This window comes from Neovison vison, chromosome 2 (assembly GCF_020171115.1).
Source record: "Neovison vison isolate M4711 chromosome 2, ASM_NN_V1, whole genome shotgun sequence".
Taxonomy (NCBI): Eukaryota; Metazoa; Chordata; class Mammalia; order Carnivora; family Mustelidae; genus Neogale; species Neogale vison.
The window spans coordinates 190,398,678-190,422,196 of record NC_058092.1 but is presented as its reverse complement, the minus strand read 5'-3'; the positions used below and the strand labels follow the sequence as shown (position 1 = coordinate 190,422,196).

Sequence of the window (23,519 nt, the reverse complement as noted above, 5' to 3'; positions counted from 1 at the left end):
ATTGTTCATCAGTCTAAATAACGCTACTTGCCTCAACCCTCTTAAATTTCCCATCAAAAACTCTACCCCAGCTCCCTGAGCTAGAAGATTTTACAGGTGAGAACAGGGTGCATCTGTCTGGCTTTTCCCAGGCCTCTGCACTGGATGGAGATTCACTGACTCTTATTTACGTACATAATAAAAGCCCAACTAGCTAGTGCAGCCTGTGTCCGACACAGAGCCCTGCAGTGGAATTACCTGGAGTTACCTGGGAAGAATTCAGAGAGAGTAGTAACTGCCCAATTTGTTCCTGGGGGCTTGAAATGTACTGTCTGATCTTGCTCACGGGACCAGTGAATGTAGAGGGACAGAGACCTCTCCCTGTCCAAACAGGATCATCACAAGGCTAAACCAACTTCAAGATGAGGGCTCTCCTGGCAGCGTTTTGGGAATAATGAACTATAATGAGTGCTAACATCTTTCTAGAAATACAACCAGAAAAAAAATAAAAACATGCCTTCTAGAACTCTTCTCAGGAGGCATAAAGTTTGCAGTTGGAAGGAATACTTTGGTAAACTATTTGAACGGGAAGGGATAGGCTCCCTTTCCCCAAAGAACAGCAGATTTTTTAACTTGCCTTAAAAAGGATGAATCGAGGAGTGCCTGCATGGCTCAGTCAGTTGGAGGTCCAACTCTTGGCTTCAACTAAGATTATGATCCTCAGGGTCACAAAATTGAGCCCCATGTCTGGCTTTATGCTCAGCAGAGTCTGCTTGTCCCTCTCCCTGCCCCCGCTTATACATGCTTTCTCTCAAATAAATAAATAAATAAGCAGATAAGTAAATCTAAAAAAAGAAAAGAAAAGGTTGGATCCAATAACTGCAAGGCATTTTTTTTGATGAGGGAAGTATGCAAAATTGGGGCCAAGCTTAAATTATGAGGGCAGTAGAGGATGAAGGCTTTGATCAGCAGTCATTCTTCTCTCCTCTCTCCCCACCAGTTAGCTTCTCCTCCAAATATGAGTTGAATAAGTATTTTTAAAAAAATGTTTTAACAAGTACCAATTAATTAGTATGCCCATCCTGTGGACCAAGGATGTGCCAAGTATCAGTTCAAAATCAGTCAAGGTGGTGAGGCAGAAATAAGGAGCAAAGCCCTTTTGCTAGGGAGAAGGATGAGAAATAGGAGGAGAGTGTAAGGATACCCCAGATGAGGGATGTGGGCAAAAGCCAAGTCCAGGGACGAGAAGGAGCTAATCCAGTCTACCCATCAGGATCTTGCTGGCTTTCGGCTTCTTTCAGAAGGCCAGTCAGGGTCTTCCTCCATTAGCTTAACGGTAATGTTGACATGTGACCATTCTCCTACTTTGGAGACCATCATTTCCTCCAAATACGTACCTTCTGTCTTATCATCATATCCATTCTGAGTGAACTTGCTAGCCACTAGCAAAGGTGTGTTTATAAGGGCAGGTTGTTGGGAGGATCTCCAGAGAACACTGCTATCTTTTAGGAACACACTCAAGCTGCTTAGCATTTCTCCTTCATCAAGGGGATCATTTGATAGTCATGATGTTCCAGGCTTTTCTAGGAGCAGCTAAGCAATAGGAATCCAAAGCTACCATCGCCTAACTGGCCTGTGTTTCATTTTGTGAGCAGGAGAAATGTCTTCATTATCACCATCATCATCATGATCATTATCACTGTCACCATCATCACCATCACCTTAATCACCATCGTCACCATCTCACTACATCACCTTCACCTTCATTACCATGATCACCATGATCACCATCACCATCATGATCATTAATCACTGTCACCATCGTCACCATCACCTTAATCACCATCACTGTCACCATCATCACCATCTCACTACATCACCTTCACCTTCATTACCATGATCACCATGATCACCATCATCATCACCATCATGATCATTATCACTGTCACCATTGTCACCATCACCTTAATCACCATCACTGTCACCATCATCACCATCTCACTACATCACCTTCACCTTCATTACCATGATCACCATGATCACCATCATCATCACCATCATGATCATTATCACTGTCACCATTGTCACCATCACCTTAATCACCATCACTGTCACCATCATCACCATCTCATTACATCACCTTCACCTTCATTACCATGATCACCATCACCATCACCATCATGATCATTATCACTGTCACTATCATCACCATCACCTTCATCACCATCGTCACCATCATCACCATCACCATCTCACCACATCACCATCACCATCATTATCACTCATTAACATGAGAGCTGACATTTATAGAACCCTGTAAGGTGAACACTTGGTAAATGCCATCTTTCAGTACGATTCAACCACAAGAGCACTTGACACATTTGCCAGGCACTATGTTAAACATTTTCATGCACCGCTTCATTTCAACTGTCTTCCTAGGACATAGGTGCTATGGTTGCTCTCATTGTGCAGGTGAGGGGATTGAGGCTTGAAGAGGTTGTACAGCTTAGCCCAGGTGCACAGGGAGGTTAGGATTTGAACTCAGAGCCTACATGTGCTTTGGTACTTTCTGCACTGCTGTGCCACTGAGGATCTTGCCCCCATCCCCTTAAAAGGAAACTGCTAAGCCCAGCTAAATACCTCAGCAATTTACTGGCTGCCCACTTTCAATCTCTGAACGAAATGTCTTTTTGATGAGGCCTAAAATCCACTCTAGGAAGCCACAGAGGGGAATTTCCGAAGTCATTTCTAACTTCCTGTGAAAATATTCTGTAGCTGGCAAGAGATTTTCCAGATAACAATGAATACACAATAAAGCGGGTGCCTCTGCCTTGGATACCTGGCTCACAGATAACCCATTTGGCTTCCCAATCACCCTGATACCTAAAACTAGCAGAATTTATGCTTGCGACGGGAATGGCTCTGTTCAGCCAGAAAGCAAAAGTTTATGGCCGAACCCTTTGCTCTGAAATGAAATCTAGTCTCTTTGGCTCGACTTTATTAGGCCGTATTGTACAGAGATAGGAGACATAAGTATCCAGAATCTGCTGTCACTAAAACAGGACTGAGTTGGCAAGTGTTTTCGTCCTCACACTCAACACTGTGTCCTAAAATGGGGACGTTGAATAGAAATCAGGGATACAAATCAAGGCCATTTTTTGAAACTTTATTTTTAATTGAATTAAATATAGCCATCTCATTGTTCTGTCTTTACACAGCCCACATTGAAATGGAGACTAAACTATCCCCAGGGTCACAGAATCAATGGAGAGAGACTGAGTAGATAAATCTGGACCCATGAAATATTGTTTAGACTAATGACCACAACAGCCCAAAGCCTTGGATACTCAGTGCTTAGTTATGTTCAAGCTTTCTCTGTAACTGGCTCCAGTATTTAGTGATACTCATGGGAAGCACTCTTTTTCATCTCCACTTTAAATGCTTTGGACTGTGATTGATTCTCCTTAATCTCTGGTCCTCACAGGCACCGTGGAGAACACTTGTTTTCTGTTCTTCACTGTCTCCGGGAGTAGCTGTTTGCTACTCGAAGTGTGGTTCATGTTTGGGCAGCCAGCATCGTTGTTGTCTGGGAGCCTGTTGGAAAGGCAGAATCCAGGCCCCCATTCGGGACTAGGACTTCGGAAACCACATTTCACTAAGCCCCTTGCATGGTTTATAAGCACCTCAGAGTCTGAGAAGCCCTGGACTCAGAGCCTCAGAAGGCTTTTCTTTTCTTTTTTTCTTTCTTTTCTTTTCTTTTTTTTTTAAGATTTTATTTATTTATTTGACAGAGATCACAAGTAGGCAGAGAGGCAGGTGGGGGTGGGTGGGGGAAGCAGACTTCCCACTGAGCAGAGAACCTGACAATGGGGCTCGATCCCAGGACTCTGGGATCATGACCTGAGCCGAAGGCAAGGCTTTAACTTACTGAGCCACCCAGGCGCCCTTCAGAAGACTTTTCTTAAGTAAACCTCCGAAGTGGCCACTCGTGAGAAATTATCCCGAGTGGCCGCAGGAATGACTGCAGAGGGATTCTCACCGAACTATCTAGAACATTGAGGATCCTGCTAGGGCAGAGGCAATGCTCTAATGGTTTGTCTCTTCAAAAGCGAGCTCATAGTTCCTGTGATGAATTGAATGTTTTTCTTTTCTAACTCCCTTCCTATTCATCCAGAAATAAATAAATAGATAAATAAACAACCAACGAACCCACCATTGTTTTTGCCTCCATTTTAGAATTTGTGAGTAATAGAATTGCCAGATGTAGCCTTTGCTGGGCGCAGTCTACATCCTGTTGGATTGTTGTTTAACTCTACACTGCAAGCTATAAAAGTGAAAACAAGGAGAAGACAGAAGGCTAAGCCCCATGGGGAAGAGAGTGGAGTCATGAGACAAGGGTGAAGAGGAGGCTGCTGTCCTCAGGCATGGCAGTGGGATTCGAAGCTTGTAGGAGGAAGAACTTCAGTTAGATGGGTGGCAGTGTACCAGCGCTTAAGAATTCCTTCTGTCGAATTTAAGCCTCCAAGTTATTGGATTTAGAATTTAGAAAACCGTGGCGCCTGGGTGGCTCAGTGGGTTAAGCCTCTGCCTTCAGCTCAGGTCATGATCTCAGGGTCCTGGGATCGAGCCCCGCATTGGGCTCTCTGCTCAGCGGGGAGCCTGCTTCCCTCACCCTCCTCTCTGCCTGCCTCTCTGCCTACTTGTGATCTCCGTCTGTCAAACAAATAAATAAATAATCTTAAAAAAAGAATTTAGAAAGCCGTAAGTCACTTGTTAAGTAGCCCAAGATGTTCTGTGATGAAAAAAATTTCCAGAAAAATTATCACTCCTAGTAAGAAGTTTCCTGGGAAGCTGAAAAATGACCCAATTCTACCTGCTCCCTATTAGAACCTAAGAATACAGGATTTTTCAGCATTTGGAGGCAAGAATTGGTTCATTCCATGGTGCAACACTGAACGCTGTGACGTTTTCAGCGCTTACTTGTGGTTGGACGCCTGGGGAAATGGCGTGCTTCACTGTGTCTCTTTCTCTAGTTTTCTCTTGCTTAGTTCAGTTCAACAAATATAAATTAAATACGTCTTATATAGGCACCTTAAAAGGTATTTTGTTGCTTTTTCAGGACGAGACCAAGTTGAGGGCTTAGGGGAGGGGCTCATGTTTCAAAATCCCACTGGGCTGAAGCTCTCATGGAGTATCAGAGAACTCCAATACGAGGATGGTAGCTAATGGTAGTTAACACATGCCGAGGGCTTACTTTGGGCCGGGTGGTGTTCCTGGCTTTCTATGCTGATCACCTCAGCGAGCCCTTCCAAACCCCCTAGAGGTGGGCTCAGTGTGGTTTCCGCAATAAGTCGAGGAGGAGCACATGAAGCTGGGGAAATGAGGAAAAGCCTCACCAGTGAGGGGGCATCCGATGACAACTTTCCTGAAAGAGTTAGATTTGACAGCTGAAAAATGGAGAGATATTATGGAGATATATATTTCTGACAGAAGGATCAAGGGAAACAAAGTGACAGGAAATCATGGGGAAAGTTTCTGGATTAGCATTGCCTAGTGAACTGCTCCTTGAAATAAAGGGGCGGTTGACTAAATACCACGTCTCCCCCCGCCCACCGACTCCCACAGAGATTTACAGCTCCTATTAACATGTTAAGATCCTAGCCATCGCACTCAAATGCGTTGTTGTTGTTGTTGTTGTTGTTAATTATTTCCTTTTATTGATTCCAGTTTTAAAATTTTGGAAACATTTCTGCTCATTTTTGTTGTGTTGTTGTAGATTCTTATGTATAAGACATTCTGAGGAATTTAATAGAATTTTTTTTGACTGTTAAAAAAAAAAAGAATTCCCAGGTTGGTTTTTTATATCCAATTCTTCTCAATTTTTTTTTCCATCCATTCAAATATTATTGAGCTACTGCTGTGTACCATGCACTATTCTAGGCACTGAAGATTCAGATAGAATTTACTGCTCTCAAAATAACCTACCTTTTCATGGGGGACCCTGTCTCCACTCTGTATGTTCAAGATATAACACCTGTTAATAAGTTCTGATGAGGGGCGCCTGGGTGACTCAGTGGGTTAAAGCCTCTGCCTTCGGATCAGGTTGTGCTCCCAGGGTCCTGGGATCAAGCCCCACATCGGGCCCTCTGCTCAGCAGGGAGCCTGCTTTCCTCTCTCTCTCTCTCTGCCTGCCTCTCTGCCTACTTGTGATCTCTCTCTCTGTCAAATAAATAAATAAAATCTTAAAAAGAAAAAAGTTCTGGCAGTTCCTGGATGGCAGTGGTTTAAGCCTCTGCCTTCGCCTCAGGTCATGATCCCGGGGTCCTGGGATCAAGCCCCCCGCATCGGGCTCTCTGACCCTCGGAGAGCCTGCTTCCTCCTCCCTCTCTCTGCCTACTTGTGATCTCTGTCTGTCAAATAAATACATAAAATCTTAAAAAAAAAAAAAGTTCTGATGAGATCATGTGGGAAATCTTAGTTGAAAATACTTATACTTTGCGGAAGCTTGCGGGAAATTGTGAGAAGTTAGGTCTTTAAAAAAGACTGAGGCCAGCACTCTGTCTGTGGCTGGGTCTGTGGATGGGTGCTGTGAACTACTGGCTAATCTTCCACGAGGAAGAAAGTACAAAAAATGGGAGTTAACTTCTTAGGAACTTTGAGGGCAATTTGATAGGTTATTTTTATATTGGTGGAATCGAATGAGAAAAATTTTGGACTTGTACTTTGCATGCCTTGTCTTTTTCTCTCGCTCTCTTTTTAGAATTTGTTTTTGTTAGATTTTGTAGTTTTGAGTCTGCAAAAACAGTGGATATTAGAAATGAAAACAAAAACGCAGGCCCCCTACCTCCCATGGCTTGAGAAGCTCCATCCTGGTTAATCCTGCCTGCGGGGGGCCGAACCATCCTTCAGAGGGTTCCTCAGCAGGCGTCTGCCTGAGAACATTTGCTTCCTGCATGCTCTACCCAGATTAGAATCCTTTTAGTGATATTTTAAGAACCTTATTATTGGAAGCACAAATGAGGATGTTCTTAACCATTAGCAAGATTGCAAAACCCAAGTCCTTTTCGGACAGAGAGTGAATAGACCAGCCTTCAACCGGGTCTGACATCTTTTAAGCATCTTTCTACACTAGAGAGAAAAACAGGGAAAGAGTAGAGAAGCCTTTTAGGTATTGAAAGAAAATACCAGTTTCCAGCCATATAAGCAATGCTTTCTTAAATCACTTCTAAATAATAATGCTTTTCTCATGTTGTTCTTTACACTCACCTTTCCTTTAGCTCTCTTTGTGTCTTCAGAATAATCTGGGTTGGGGGTAATAACACGGTGGGGAAAATGCCATATATTCTTATACTTTTGCATGTGGTGTGGTGTGTTAATCTCTCTCAGAATACCTCATGTGGGCTATTTTTTTTTTTTCTCATAATGATGGAGGAAATCTTTTTTGATAGTCTGCAGCCCACTAGTCTGGGATGAAGAGATTTGGCTCACGTCCACCCAAAATTAATCTTTGGAGTTGTTTATTTATTCATTCAGTGCTGAGGCAACCAGTTCTCTGGCATTCCATCAAATCCCAAATAATTTGTTTTAATTGACATTGTCCTGAAGCCTTTGGACGAGTCTGAAACCCTTTCGTCCTGTTTGCACATTCTGGAGAATGCAATCTGAAATAAGCCATAATTGTGGACTGCCAGGTTGTTATGGAGGCCCTGAAATCCAGGGCTGCTCTCAGAAGGGCATGTCCAAGAAGTATAGCGTTGAAGTGCAATTTGTCGTAGAGAAGAAACACATTCTGAAAAGGTGCAAATCTCCATTCATTCCCTTTCTTCTCTGCTTCTCTCCTTTGGTTTCAACTTTATCACCAATTTCCTCCACCCCCAGAAAGCTGTGCAGCGAGGCATTCTCTGTTCTGGCACCTGTGGGGACCTACCTAAGCTAGCAAGACGCGAATGTTTTGTTTTTTAATACCAGAAGTCAATTTCAGGATTTGCCATTATACTGAAGAATGTTGAGAAAGAGAGGATGAAAGAGATAGCCATGGACCCGTTGATAAAAACTGGGGCCAGTGTGTTAAGATTGGAACATAGAGGAAATGAGGAGAGAGAATCCAGAAAGCCCAATGATAAAGGCTCCTTAACACTCAACTGTCCTTAACATTGTTCTTTCCGGCGAGAAATGATTAGATGCAACATTAAATCAGGTTTTTCTCAGTGACAGAGCGTGCTCTTGAGAAATTGGGATAAATGACTCCACACGTTTTAATGACCACCCACTCATCAGCCTCGAGACTATAAATGCTGATCCCGTGTTTATTATTATAGTCAAGGGCTTGACACTTCCTGTGGGCATTTTCTTTTTCTTTTTTTTTTTTTTTTTTTGGTAGGAATAAATATGTTTTTATGGGATCTAAGGCACATCCGTCAGTTTATGTCACTGCACTCTGTTGCAGACTGGGACATCCTAAAGGACAGTGACAACGTATTATTTAATTTCTATGTACAGATGTTTGTTCAGATGTGACTGGTTAGTTCTTATTAAAGCAGCTTTATGATTTAAAATTGTATATCTTTTAGAGGAAAAAGATTAATGTAGAATTTGGATAGATTATAAAAAGTAATGAAGCAACAAATACCTACTAACGCACGAGTCTCCTACTACTAGTGCTGGGCAATGTTAGTGCGTAGGTCATGACTCAACTCTTCGTCTTTTTTAAAGATTTGTTTATTCATTTGCAAGAGAAAGAGAAGGCGCACCTGCGTGCAGAAGGGGGGTGGGGGAGTACAGGGGAGGGAGAAGGAGAGCATCTCAAGCGGACTCCCCACTGAGCGCAGAGCTCACCATGGGGCTTGATTTCAAGAAACATGACGTCACAACCTGAGCCAAAATGAAGAGCCAGGTGCTCGGCCGACTGCCACCCACGTGCCCCAACGACTTACTTCTTCTTATTACAGCTATTAACCTCATGATCATTGGTTGTTATCATTTCCTTTTAATCCATTATTTCTAAGGTGCATTATAGAAATATATTTAGGTAAAAACAGTGTTCTCCTATTCGATTAAATAAGGATTGGTATGCGATAATCTCTGGAATTATTTACATAACTCCAGATGTGGGGATCGATGTTAGCAAAATTCTTTGACTGGAGTCACCACAGTTATTCAGAGTCTTTTCTTCTCTGGAAACAGAAAGCGCCATGGTTGTTGCCTACCCCAGCCAGGATGGCTGATTTTTCACATTCACTGGGCTGTTAGCATTAGAGAAACACAGTTTCAGTCTAATCAGAAAAAGCATAAAAAATAAAAGGTGTCATTACCGACCCACCATTAGTAACATGCAGAATCTAGGATCAAGTAGGTGTTACTTCCTTTGGAGCCAAAGCTCCTGTTTCCAGCTGGAAGGTACTCTTTGATGCTAGAGCTGGCCGCCCATGAATTCGTGTACAACCATTTACTTGGGGGGTGGGGGTTGGATTAGACCGGTTGAAAAATTAGATAATGAAGAGAACATAAATAAGCCGGCGAGAAATGTAGAGGAGCCAACCCAATGGCTCAATTTCCTTTCTCGCCGAAGGTTCTGTATTTGATGAATAAGAGCCACAGCACATCACCTGCTCGTCTCTGCTCTTCTGAAACAGCTGGGGTTTGATGTGACAGCCAGAGGAGAGATCGCTGCCTTGGGAAATGCTTTGCCTTTGACTGATTACTGAATGGCTGGCAAATTAATTTTGGCACCTTTCCTTAAGTCAGTTTTGGTCCCATTCCTTCATTTTTCTGCTGGGAAGTGTGTACATTACATTACAGTTAAAAATGTCTGCACAACACAAATCTGGAGAACAGTGTGGAAAGAAGTTGTAGGTTGGGATGGTTCCGTATGCCGCCATGCTACACACACACACACACACACACACACACACCCAGCACGGCTCAAAATTAGTGTTATTCCTCATCGACCTCTCAGAAGGCTATGGGCTCCAGGGTTTAAGATTTTGAGACCTTGGTGAGCTTTGATTTCAGTCTTCCCCCCTTCGGTACTTATGTGCCGCAATCTACCCTGCCCCCTAAAGTCCTACCCCACTCCTTCCTTATATATTTACCCTGTCATCTCTAGCAAGAGATGACAAGGTGGGTAGTTAGGAACATGAACTTAACCTGTCTGTGCCTCAGTATTATCCTCTGTAAAAGGGAAATCATAATGACAATGACTTGTCCCACCCTTTCTAGATCCTTCCTTCAATGCGTTTTTCACTCGTGTGAAGCACAGATGTTTTCTACTCAACACATTTTACATTTATTTTTCTGTTCTTTAGAATGCATTTCAGGAGTGCCTGCATGGCTTAGTGGGTTAAGGGCCTGACTCTTGATTTCAGCTCAGGTTTCGCTCTCAGGGTCCTGGGTTCAAGCCCCACACTGGGGCTTGCATGGAGCGTACTTTAAAAAAAAAAAACAAAACAAAACATGCATTTTATTACTGCTGACAGAGGAAGAAGAAATATGTACTTTCATCCTTGCTTTTTCAAAGTTAAATTAAAGAGGCCATGTTTGAGACTTAGAAAGGTAACCTTGGTAAAAAGTGATAGGTAGTTTGAGCCTTGCCTTGGGATAATGATGAAGCTTGGCTGTCTGAGCCCGTGGCATGCACGGTGTCTGTGTCACAGGCTGGTGCTCATTCCCTGGTTCTCCTGATGTCCCTGGCCTATTCTTGTCTTTGATCTGTCCCAACTTGTCATTCTTGCCCTTAGAGATTAAGAAGTCTTAGTATTAATTATAATTACTGACTCTTCTGCTCTCACAATTATAGATACGGGTTTATTTTCTTTAATTGTGGTAAAATGCATATAACATAAAATTTAGCATTTTAACCATTTTTAAGTGTGTGTGTATATATGCGTGCATAACACCTTTATCAGAAACATCAAAAGCATGTTGACTTACCTGTATGGAAAACAGTGTTAAATATGAGGGAATCTTGGGGCACCTGGGTGGCTCGGTTGGTTAAGCATCTGACATTGGCTCACGTCATGATCTCGGGTTCCTGGGATTCAGCCCCATGTGGGGCTCTCCTTTCAGTGAGGAGTTTGCTTCTCCCTCTTCCTGTCCCTCCCCACACTTGTGTGCTCTAGTTCTCTCTCTCTCCCTCTCTCTCAAATAGATTTAAAAAATCCTTTAAAAAAAAAAGATGTGGCGACTTAAAAGTTTATAACAATGAACTGAAACCAATCAGTATTTGAGGAATCTGTTCAGTACTACTGTATCTAACATTGTAGATGCCATTTGAGAATCCACATACGGATGTAGAAGAGGCGTTTTTCTTTCCAGAAAAGTTCTGTATATATTTCCAGTTATTTTGACATTGAGTTCCTTAGGTGTTCTAGATAAGCCACAAAGACAAAACCTGTAGGAAAAAAATATGGGAAAAAAATCAATAAAAGTCAGGTATATCTGGTCAGATATAATATAGCTAGATATACCTGGTGCTTCTTCCAGCAAAGAGAAAAATATAGGAAAATAAATACCAGTAAGATTTAATTAGCACCTAGAATAGGACCTGAGATACTGGATATGTTTGATACATATTTGCTGAATGAATTAATGAATATTTGCCGTGTTCAAAACAAACATGAATAATATTGTTATCCTGCAAATCTTTGTTTCTACTTAGTAAAAATGTTTAATGATTAACCTACAATAAAATTTGGTCAAAAGAGTAGTTCTGTTAGGACACACAGGCATGAAAATACTGACCATAACTAAAAGACCCATGTTAAAACTATATTAACTGAGGAATACAACCAACAGTCAATAATAATTGAGATAAAAGTTCGTATTTTCACTGTTTTTGAAAATCACCTGTAAAAGTAGCAACACAAATAGCACATTATAAAAGGGAACATCTCTGCCGAAAGATGAGGCTGAATTATTCCATTTCAAAAATACTATTTTCCCATAAAGCTCTACCATGAGGATTTATAATTGGCAAGTCCTCACATAAGTATCCTATTTACCAATAAAACAAGTTATGATACTATAATGCCCCAAATATTCTGTATTTCAGTTTATTTACTAATGCAGACAAAGCTGTCTTCAAATTAGTTAGAATTAATGACCTTTGCTTATAAAGTCAGAAATATCTTTTATTTGAAAAAAAAAAGTTGAACTCTTAGGATTCAGGGAAATTAAAAAGTTTATGCTTAGGTAAACACATTCCAGTTAATTTTTAAAAATCATACAGTTTAGCAGTAGAAATGTTTGAGTGCCTTTTTTTTAAGGACCCCACTCTGGGGAAGACCAATTTGTAGATAAACAACCCATACCCAGCAGCATTGCATAGCTAATGTCTAATGTGTGGGAGTAGGTTAGAAGCAGCTCAAACTAATGAGGTTAACCCCATACTCTAATCATCCAGACTTGCGCAAAGCAGACAAATAGCGTAGAAGCAGGGAGCATTCAATTTATTTCTAACTGATTCCTGCCTTCTTTGTATTCCAGAATGCCACCAAGTACATGGTCGGTGTTCATTTCCCACTGTTTCCAAGTCTCTTTCAACTTCCAACATTGCATTTCCCTAGTGAACTGACTATTGGGCCATAGGCAAGAAGAGTTTTAATTCAACGTCAGCACAAGATGTTGTAAAAAGTCACTTCCTGTTGGCTGGAGAGCTCTCATCTCCTCTCTCTTATGTACACAGTAGAGGTGTACGTGGGAGGCTGCAGACTCCCAGGGACCACACAGCCGGCCTGTCTTGAGAATCCTGAGCTCCCTGAGCTCCCAGAGGGACTCAGCATTCTTGTTGTTCTTCACTTTATAATTTTTAAAGATCAATTCCAATGTAAAATCCTTCTAGAAGTGCTTAGCATGAAGAGGGCTGTTGAGAAAACCATTTCAGATTGATTAATTAGAAAAAATTAAAAACCCACACATTTTAATGAGATCTGGAGTAAGACCTCTCTGAAACTACATTTTACTTTTTGTGATATTCAGGGTGTGGTTGGAAAAATCTTTTTTTCCCCAAAGTAGAAATATACGTATTGTTTTATTGTTTTACACACACGCACACACACACGCGTGTGCGCGTACACACACGCGCATACACAGTCATTGTAAAAGTCTTCGGATAACAGAAATCTCTAGAGAAAAGTGTCATTCTACCACTCAGATAACAATGGTTAGTGTTTTGGTATAAAGATTTCTAGTTTTTCTTTGGCTTTACAAGCATTCAGATAATTATAGGGTTGTGTTTTTTTTTTTTTTTTTTTTAGTAGGGTCAGACTATTAATTATATTTAGTCACGTGTCTTTTTATATCATTTCTATATGAACAGATACACATTCTCACCATAATTTTTAATTGTTTCTTTGTATTCCATTGAAAAATGTACCATTTGTGGTTATTTCCAATTTCTCATTAAAAGGATGTTCTACAAATGTCCTCGTACATATGTCTTATCTGTTTCTTTGCTATGAATACTTGAAATGAAATTGTTGTGTCAAGGAACATGTACTTTACAATTTTTTGTTAACAGTTGCGAAATTGCTCTCTAGAAAAATTGTATCGATTTACCTGTGGACCAGTATTGTGGGTGAGTGCCTTTGCCTCCACACCCTTGGGAATCATACAGGTTAGAAAAGAGTGGTGCTTTAGAGGACGTGTCCTTCCTTCCTATGAGCTTAGGGTCATAGCAAGCTTGCTGTAGATGGTGTGATTGTGTTCCTGGTTGCTAAAGATTGTTGCCATCCCATAACTAGGGCATTCATTCATTGGCCAAATGGTAAACTCTGGTTTCCCTTTTATGGTGTACTGTCATACCTTAAACCTCCTGTGTTCTTCTCTCCTAGATTGAGGAAGACACGTGGCAGAAATATTACTTGGAAGGAGTCTCAAATGAAATGTACACAGAATATCTCTCCAGTGCCTTCGTGGGTCTGTCCTTCCCTACCGTTTGTGAGTAAGTGAACATTCACCATGTGCTCTTTGGCCCTCAGGGATGTTTAAGGTGGCCCTTAAAGGAAAGACACCTCATCTCTGCCCAACACAGTCAGGGTACTCAACAACTACCAAGGATATCCTGTGTGCTCCGTCTTACGTGGTGAGCAGGAAGGTGGGTCAGTATGTGGTCCCTGCCTTGGGGATTTCACTGGCCCTGCTTTTTCCTGTAGCTCTGAGAACCTTATGGTTAGATCCATCATTTGCATTAAATTATGCACTACAGTTTTCCTGCATGTCTTGAATTTGGCTTCTGCCACGTAGGACACAATTATGAAGGGTGCTAGGAACCCATGTCTCTGATTTTACCAGGATGAAAACAGATCTTGCTAGCCACTTGATGAAATGAATTTTAATATTTTCCAGTCAAATCAGGTAATAGAGCTATCAGAGAAGCCATTATTTGAAGCACGTTCATGATCTGCGGAGGAAATGTGGGACCAAATACGTGGAAGGGAACCTTGAGATAGCCCTTAGTAATTTAGCCCCCTATATGGACAACCGGCATGGTATGATAATGAGAGGGCTTAGCTTCTCCTTGTGTTGGCTCAGGGGGAGGGATTTGAGCAAGAGGCAGCCCCAGCCTGCCATGGCTTCTCCAAGTAAAGTGGATGACCATCTAAGGGATGTGGCCTCAAGAGTTCTAAGGGTTCCAGGACCCGAGAAACTTCCATCGTGATGATGCCTCAGATTTCCCACTTAGAATCTCAGATGTTGGGTGTAAGTCAAACAGGAGCTTTGTCCCCTGTGAAAACACAGACTCTCTGGGAATGCTGAAACATCAAGCCCGATCCACTGACACTTCAGCAAAAGACTTGATAACCTCAGTCTCACCGATAAAGACTGGGAAAAAAGGGGAATCTGGGAACCCACTAGCCTGAGGAAGAAAAGCTGTTCCCTTGAGCTGTCTGGATGCCTACAAACAAAACCCATCTTCTGGAAGGGAAGGTCTGAAGGCCATAGTCCTGGGGGCCCTTGGCTCCTCTGTCTTAGAGCTTTGTGATCTGTGCACAGCGGAGAGAGGACAGAGTGCCTGGGATCTTGGTGTTTGCCTGGAGACTCCTGTCAGTGAACACAGCAGGTGTACTCTATCTGTCTCTGGGCCCAGACCCTAAGCAATCCAAAATGGTCTGGCTGTTTACTGAAATTTCTCACCCTGTCTCTAAGCGAAAGTTTAAATGCTAAATGGACTGGAAAAGTGAATAGGTAATTGATTCGGAAGGAGTTATTTTCTGAAAATGGATGCCCTATTGTAACTCCCATGTGCTCCTTTCTTTTAGAGCTATTTCTCTTTCTGCCACAGAAAGATGTTAACTGTTCATAGGCGTTGGGTCCTGGAACATTGAGGCTGTCCCAGGGGATTTTCTCCACCTTGGCATTTAGCCTGCCTGGGATAGAAAGCCCGGGAGAATTCAGGACTTTTAATAGAAGCTGGTTCTATTAAAACAAACAAACAAGCAAACAAACCAAACCAAACCCTTGAGGCTTCCTATATGATGTAGGGGTGACCTGAGCACCCTGCAAAGGCGCCAATGCCCAGAGGGGTCCTATGGTGTAGGGGGCATTGGCTGGGGAGGTGTGTAAAGATGTGCTCCTTAACTGTTGATTTTCCCTGGCTTGCCCGCTGTGTATGTCTACCATGAGTGCTTCCTTGGAAGCCTGCATTCCCACTGCCTCTCTGATTCTGCTCCTGGGAACGAAGTCAGTTCATTTTTCGAGTGTTAACCTGGAAGGTTAGAACCACTTCCCCTGGAGGCTGTAACTGGGATCCCACAAGGTACATCGGACTCGCAGATTTGCCCCACACAGTGTTTCAGGTCTTCAAGTGAGTTGCCAGTATTTCAAAATAGAGGTGATTCACATAAAAACGAGATGTCTGGCATCTCTCGAGTATCTGAGGAGCCAACACAGGACTTGCATTTCCACCGGCTGCTGACTGGCTCCAGTTTGTTAGAAGGAAGGGTTAAGTGTGGGTCCTCCCCTCTCTGATGCCTTAAACCCGGGGCATCGATATCGCAGGCCTGGCCCCGTTAGACCCGTGAGTTTGCCGACTCTGACACTGGGTGGTGTGAGACTTCCTTGCCCTTCGGAGCCAGCTCAGGAGCTGGACCCCAGTGGCTGCTGGTTTTGATTGATTTTCCCATTTAGAACATGTTGTGAGGAGGAGAGTATCTTTCAGACACACCTTGTTGTCTGAGAATTTCATATTTGTTCAGCACGGCTTCTGGAATGAAAAAAACAAAAAACAAAAAACCAAACTTCTGATGTGAGTGAGAATGTGTTCAACTTAGTGCTATTATTCGTTCAGCACAATGATACAGCAGAGGTAGGGATGATCAATAAAGAAAGGACATTTAATGAGATTTAGGAACATCCCAAAACATTGACGCTCTCCTCAAGCATTTGATTATCTGGAGGCTTAATTATCTGTGTTTTCTACTTTAAATTAAAGAAAAGCCATAACTCAAAGTTACCAGCAGTTTAATGATAACACTCTTCAATTCAGGTTAATTAAAGCACAGCCGTAATTAGACTGTAGTGTTGTATATCACCAGGCTGGCGCGTAAGTATTTTCATTACAGTAAGAATTGGCTATTCAATTTCAAGATGACAAAAAGGACTCCAAAATATATTTTAAGCCGGTTCATGTAGAAGAAAAAAGAATTGGGGAATATTCTGGGTACAATAAAGCACAGATAAAATATACAGATTTTCAGAGCGGTTTCTGTAATTATGCGCCGCATTAAAACAATATGCAGCCAATAACGTCTTAAAGCATGAAAAGAAATAAATTTGCTCTTCCCCTGGGCCGGCAGAATGCTCCCTTGCAGTGTGGGATCACTGAATAGGAAAGCCTGGAGTTTTCTCAAAAGCTGGGAGAGACTTCCCCGCTCCCCCCCTTTTTTAAAGATTTCATTTTTCTATGTATTTGAGAGAGAGAGGGTATGTGCAAGAGGGGTGGGAAGGGGCAGAGGGAAAGGAAGAGAGAGAAAGAGAATATTAAGCAGCTTCACACCCAGCAAGGAGCTCAATCTCAGGACCCCGAGATCATGACCTGAGCTGAAACTAAGAGTTGGGTGTTTAACGGACTGAGCCACCAAGGGGCCATGGGAGAGCTGGTTCATAAAAAGATAAGGGAACAGGATCCATGAATGGATTTTGAAGTCATTTCCCCAGAGAACAGAATGGGGGAGGGGAAGGCAGGAGGGACAGAAGGCCCCCCAACAGGCAAGCATTTTATATATTTTTACAGATTTCAAGGCTGTTCTCTCCTGCCCAGGTGGGACCCATACCAGCTATATCCTTGGACTTCTCTGTACCAGCCTTTTGGCTTCACTGTCTGTATCAGCAGAAGATGCAGCTTTGTTCCAAAACCAGTCACTCATTTAGACAAAATGCAGTATTATTTCTAAATATTTCATTTATATTTTCTCATTTTATCTTCACAACGATCTTGTGGTTTATGTTAATATCACTGTTCCTGGCTTATCCTGATGGAGAAGCTAAACTCAGAGGATGTGGGTGCCCCTCCAAAGCCACCTAGCACCCAAGCAGTGGAGCCAGGGTTCTGATGCTGGGTCTGTATAATTGAGAGCAGTTTGGGGTAGCTGCTGGATGAAAGCCACCTAATTAAGAATCTCCTGGGGAGCTTACTAAATGGAGAGATTTCTAAGCTTCAGCTCTAGATTTTAATATCTGGGGGAATTCCTCCCCCCATTTTGTACTTTTTACAAGCAAGACAGGTGATTCTGATCCAAAGTCTGATGACTAGGGCCCCTCCCCCACCTCCTGCCGCCACCACCACTCACCTCATCCCTCACACCACGGGCTGGAGTAAACTCCCCTCGTTCCCCACTTGGTTCCCCCCATTGGCTCAGTCAATGGAATGTTTCTCTCCGATTTTAGCCAAATTGCAGAATTAGAGGTGGGCCACATGTCACAAGCTTGCCATCATTCCAGCTTCGCATGGGGTGTTCTATAACGTCCAGGGAGGTAGGATGAGTCTACACATGACCACAACAGGTAGACCGCTGACGGCTCTGCCCTCTTCCCATGCCTAATCCAAATCAGTATAGGAAGAAGGCACTGGGGTACTGAGCCCTGTAATACTGAAAGCCTTGAAGCTGGAGTGAACAGATCCGTGCCAAGTGCCAAGAAGCCTAGGGGAAACCAGTACAAATCAGAACGCAGTGCTTGAAGATCCCGCTTGATCTTGTTGGCGACCATGGTGGCCATGTCCGGGACCTTTCCCAGGATGCCCTTAGGATGTTCCTTTTCAGAGCCAGCAACTTCTGAACATCTCCCCTTCATGTGGCATAGCTGGCTTGCCCCTGGGTTTGTGTGATAGCATGATCAAGGCAGAGGAGCTTTGGGATCTGAAGAGAAGGTTTCTGAACACCAGAAAAACTCATGCTCACTTTCCCTCCCACTCCCCACCATCCCCAGGGAAACAAGTGACTGTGAAAGGTGCAGGGGGCCAATGCCAAGCCTGTAGGAAATGAGGAGCTGGGATATGAGGCCATGGTTGCCACGGAAGGGTCTTGTTTTTGCATGGTCCCATAGTAGGATGCTCCTTAATGTCACTGAGTGTGACCCATGGAGTTGCAAAGGCCCAGACTCAAACCTGCATTTGAGCTACTTGGTGGATGTGTCATTTGGGACCAGATATTTGATTTCTGCATACCTCCTTCCTTTGATCATGACCAGCTGCCTGACTTTGGACTTGAAATAGACATATTACTTATCTCTCAATACTAGCTAATATCCTTTTTCCTTTTCCCACCTCTCTTCTTCCCACCGTCTGTCCTGCCCCATCCAGACACTGTAAATAACAAGAAAGAAAGGGACACATTGTGGCATTTCGGGTTATATTTACTCTTACCCTTTAGAAAAGTCCTGCCAATCAACTAGATACGTAATGAACTTAGGATATCTGTGCCATTGTGCCAGGCATGGCACCATCTAGAGAAACCTGTAATTAGATCGAATAAAGTACATACACATTAAAAGACTAATAACAATACTTACAATGACGAATAAAGAACTGTGTTTCCCCGCCGTGGCTGCCTTCAGACAGTTTGCACTCTGGCTAAGGAAAATGATACCCACCCTCAGGGGTTACTAAGCACCCATAAATGCTTGAGGAATAAGTGCTTGATGGGTGCACTTACTAGAGGACAGAGGCTGAGAGCTTCAGGGGGAGAGAGAGCTCCCTCTAGACTCGGGGTGATAGGAGAGGCTTCCTGGAAGAGATGACACTTGAGCTGTGCCTTTTAAAAGAGATTGGATTCAGAGAGGGAATAAAGAGGGAAGAGGGAATTCTCAGTAGTGGGCAGTCAGGAATCTGGGAGCCACACCCAGGTCTCTGAGATTTTCCAAGGAGAGCAAACTGATTTCTCCTTTGGATGGGAGAAGGAGACAAATCGATTTTTTTTGGGGGGGGGGCATGTGATGTTTTCTGGGGGAAACAGCGATAGTGTTTTTATCATAAGAACTGTAAATGTGAGGCTGTATCCCCCCTCCCTCCAAATAAGAAAGTGAGGGCAGAGGGGAGAAGAGAGTGATAGGGAAGGAGGAGCAGGAGGAAACCACAGGTTCTGAGTCTAGCTTGCTGCAAGAACACCACTTAGCAGGGCCTGAATCTCACACTGAGGGTATTAGTCAGCCATTCATCACTTGCAAAAATAAAACCTTAATTGTATCAGGTTTTACAGCTAAGAGGGGATTAGGACAAAAGATGTATTTAAAATACAGTGTGTCTCTCTCTGTCCCCCTGCAGCTGATGGAGCGGTTAAAATTCATATTCCATGTGGAGTATTTAATGCCTGGGTAATGTGGGGGCCTCCAGTCAGATCTTCGCTGGGCCAAACGGCAGGAGTCCTGCCCTCAGTCCAGGTGCAAGGATGCTTCTGCACTGGTTTAAGACCATCTGGGGGCTAGAGGGGTTTCTCTGTCCCCTCATCCACCTGCATACAGGACCCCTAATGAAGAAGAAAATCAGGCTTTCATGCTGTGTTGTTTTGCATGGACAGATCTTTCCAGTGAAGCCCCTGGAGGAAAATCCAAGACCGCCTGGAGAAAGCCGGGTCTCCTGTACAATGAAAACTACAGCTAGTTTCGCTTGAATTCTATGACACCATTAGATTTTAGAGAAAGACTTCTGAATCTGAACACGGAGAGGAGAGAAGCTGGCAAACCTGATTATTATGTAATGGATTTATCTAGGCAGTCTGCAGAAATGAGCATTTTATGAGTATTTGTGGAGGGGCTCAAGTCTTGTCTTTAAAAAATATTTCTCCTCAAAAAACTGGCCCTATCTTCCAATTACTTGGAGGGGGCGGTGGTTACTGTAATTAAGACAACATATATGAACACAGATGGGAGTACGATATTATGATTATGATTATTTTCTACTACAGGGACCCAGAGACGACCAGTAATCTTCCTACATCTTAGGGAATAAACAAATGACCCTCGAGTCTGTTAAGACTTGTAACCAAAGACTATAGAGACAGTGGCATGTCTAGAATTCTCTGCAGGAGTGTCAAGGAGGCAGTCCGGCTGGAAATGGGGCTAGGGGCTTGACTTGATGTTTGGTACACATAACACACACACACACACAGTTTACGTTTTGTTTCTGACTACTAATAAGAGCAAAGCTTTCTAAAATGCATTTACTCATATTTTAGGCAAATATCAATTGTCCATATCAAAGAATATAATTATTTCTAAATTCTAGTGGCTCAGGTGTGCTAGTGGAGAAACTGAGCATGGAGCGCGCGCGCGTGTGTGTGTGTGTGTGTGTGTGAGGGCAGGGCTGTGCCGAAGCCTTCCCCACCCCACCTCTATCAGAGCTATTGGGAAATGAAATCCGAACAACATACCCACGAGCATTTTAAATCACTTTCTTTTTTCTTGCTCCTGAGTCTTATAAATCCTGCTGGTTCAAATTTCCTTTAACTAGATGTTTCCATTTCAAGAGCCTATCATTTTAAATCAAAGCTCCTAAATGTGACTCTTTTTCCTTCTAGCCCCTAGATGCTAAAGATCTGGTTTCCCAATGTGCAGCATTTACATGGGGCATCTGTTCTGATGATGTGCTTCAGCCTGACATTGCCAGGGTCCCTCTGCATAACTGAAGAGGGCCCCACCCTTCGGGGAGGGGAACTGAGTTTGGAGGCCACCATGCGGGCACCTCATCTCTCCTCATGCTGTCACTCCTGGGCGACCCATCTTCAACAGCCCCAAACAACGTCTTTGTGTCCCTTTCTTGAGCACATTCAAAGGCACAGGCTCTACGAAGGGTTTCTCTGCTTGATTCACATCAGCAAGCAATCTTTCTAGTCAAAGGGGCTGATTTAATGGCAAGAACAATTTATGTCCCTCTAGGTAGGTAGAAACAGTTGGCCTCTAATTCTTAAGAGCCTTTGTTCAGGAACATCTGGGTTGAAACTACTGTAGTTAACAGATGATGCTAGCAGTAAAAAAAAATTAAAAAAAATAAAAAATAGGCATTATATAATGTCATTGTCAAATTTGGTAGGCCTCTACTTAATAATTATCAAGAAAGCAATCTAACTTGTTATTACAACAGTTTTATTGCAGATTGCTGGTTTAAGACCTTTTTGTGACAAGTGACATTTTTTTTTCTGGGAAAAGTCATTTCTGTTCCCCTGTAATTATTTTCACAACCAGCAACGACTTCCTGTTTTGGACATATTGGGACATTTTATTTTAGAAACCAAGAATTAAATTGCTGCTGTTTAGCACACTGCAAAGGCTTTCTTGGTTCTTTCTTATGCCCTCCTTCGCCCTGAGCCCCTTTCTTACCCTGCTCCAGTCTGTTACATGTGCGGACACTGAGTAAAGCCCTAAGAAGGACTCAAAGAACTGGATGAGCAAAGCCCATTTTGCTTTACCAAAAACGATGGTGTTGATGATACAAGTCAATATTTCATCTCGGGACATCAAATCTGAGTAGTCTGAAGACATGTTCTGGGGAGTAAACCCCTGGTAGCAGGAGCTGTGGAGAGTCTCAAGGACAAAGTGCTGCCTGGATCTTAGAATTATATTTACATTTTGGCATATTGATTTGAGGCAAATGTTAGATTCCCAGAACATACCACTGCTATTATTTCTTTTGACATCCTTCTTTTCCAATCTCTCTGCTTCTCATGGGCAAGTTAAGAGGCATCTTGTTGCATGATTCGATGCTCAGCTCCCAAACTTTCTTTGCTTAGTTTCCTAGTTGATTATTTTCTCTCTTAATGTGGGCTCCCAGCAGTCAGGAGATTCTGCCCTCCATTCATTCATACATTTATTTAATCAGCATGCATTGAATGCTTACTCTTTGCACTTTGCAAAATGCCGGGGAGAGAAAGCATGCATCTTACCGTGAAGAAACTCAACTCGAGGGCAGAGGTGAATAAACAAGTGATTATCACACCACACACCGGTGCCCTGTTCACCGGCCTTGGTCTGTTCTTACCTCCTGGCACCTGTGCTTCAGCCTTAATCCCCAGTCTCTGGACATTGGCTAACTCTCTGTGGCAGGATCTAGCAGAAAACTGTGATTTTTTTCAGCAGAGCGGAGACATAGTGCAAGATTTGTGTGTTGTGGACATGCAGAAGGTACTTGTTACAGCAGGAATTAAAAACTTAGGTGCCTCTAGGGGGCAGGAGTGAGCCACAAAGAGTGAAGACTGAAGAGGCAGGATCACTGGGGAGTGCTGGGGACTGTAGCATATTGAAGAGTTTGTGTTCCTTCCAGAGAGGGTCAGTGCTTCAAAGCTACAGTCCCTTTTAGCCAGACAGAGTGTCTTCAGTGTGGCCATTTATGATTTATCAAGGAAAGCTGAAAGGCTAGTTTTTATATGAGATAACCTGTTAGTATCTGATTCTGGGTTTTCAAAAAGGCTATGCTGACCGAGACACCATGCTGGTCTTCTGGCCACCATCTCATTTGCTTTGTTCTTAAGAAGTATTTGTGTAGCACACTGCATTGAGATTTGATTTCCACTTTTGGCCTTTCTTCCCAAAGGCCATTTGACCTGGAGGAGGTTGCCCCTCGTTGGACCTCAGTCTGTCACCTCTACGAGAAGGGCAGCCCCAACAAGTCTTGAAGGGCCTGAATTTCATAATCCATGGGGTGGTGCTGTTTGCATATAATCATTTCGTCGATATCACTCTGTCCTCTCCACCCCTTTGGCCAGTGAGTAAAGGTTGGGTTTGGGTCAAAGAGCTTCTTAAAAAGAGGTATCTATAAAGCCATATGGAATCCTCTCAGATATGGATTTGGAAGTTATGAAAGAGGACTCAGATCTCCTGGTCCACTGTGCTAGGCTAAGGAATGTGCACAAGACTGTGTACATTTTATTGACTTTCCTGCATTAGAAAGCTCCTCTCTTTATATCGAGTTGGTAAATGGCGTCATAGTGCCTAGAAAGACATAATGCACCATTACTGTGGACTACATTTTTGCTTCTACCAACAAGATCAGGTCGTTAAAAGCAATTAAAGATTATTTATTTATTTATTTGACAGAGATCACAAGTAGGCAGAGA

General features: G+C 42.9%; 1 protein-coding gene across 23 annotated transcripts in view; it reads left to right on the top strand.

Annotated features, from left to right (window-relative positions):
• KCNMA1 (potassium calcium-activated channel subfamily M alpha 1) overlaps positions 1-23,519 on the top strand; it is a 730,059-nt gene that overhangs the window by 549,790 nt on the left and 156,750 nt on the right. For all 23 annotated transcript variants that reach the window (XM_044239898.1, XM_044239897.1, XM_044239893.1 and 20 more), the window contains exon 15: positions 13,809-13,918. In XM_044239898.1, coding sequence (XP_044095833.1) covers positions 13,809-13,918 — 110 coding nt within the window. The remainder of the gene's footprint in view (positions 1-13,808; positions 13,919-23,519) is intronic.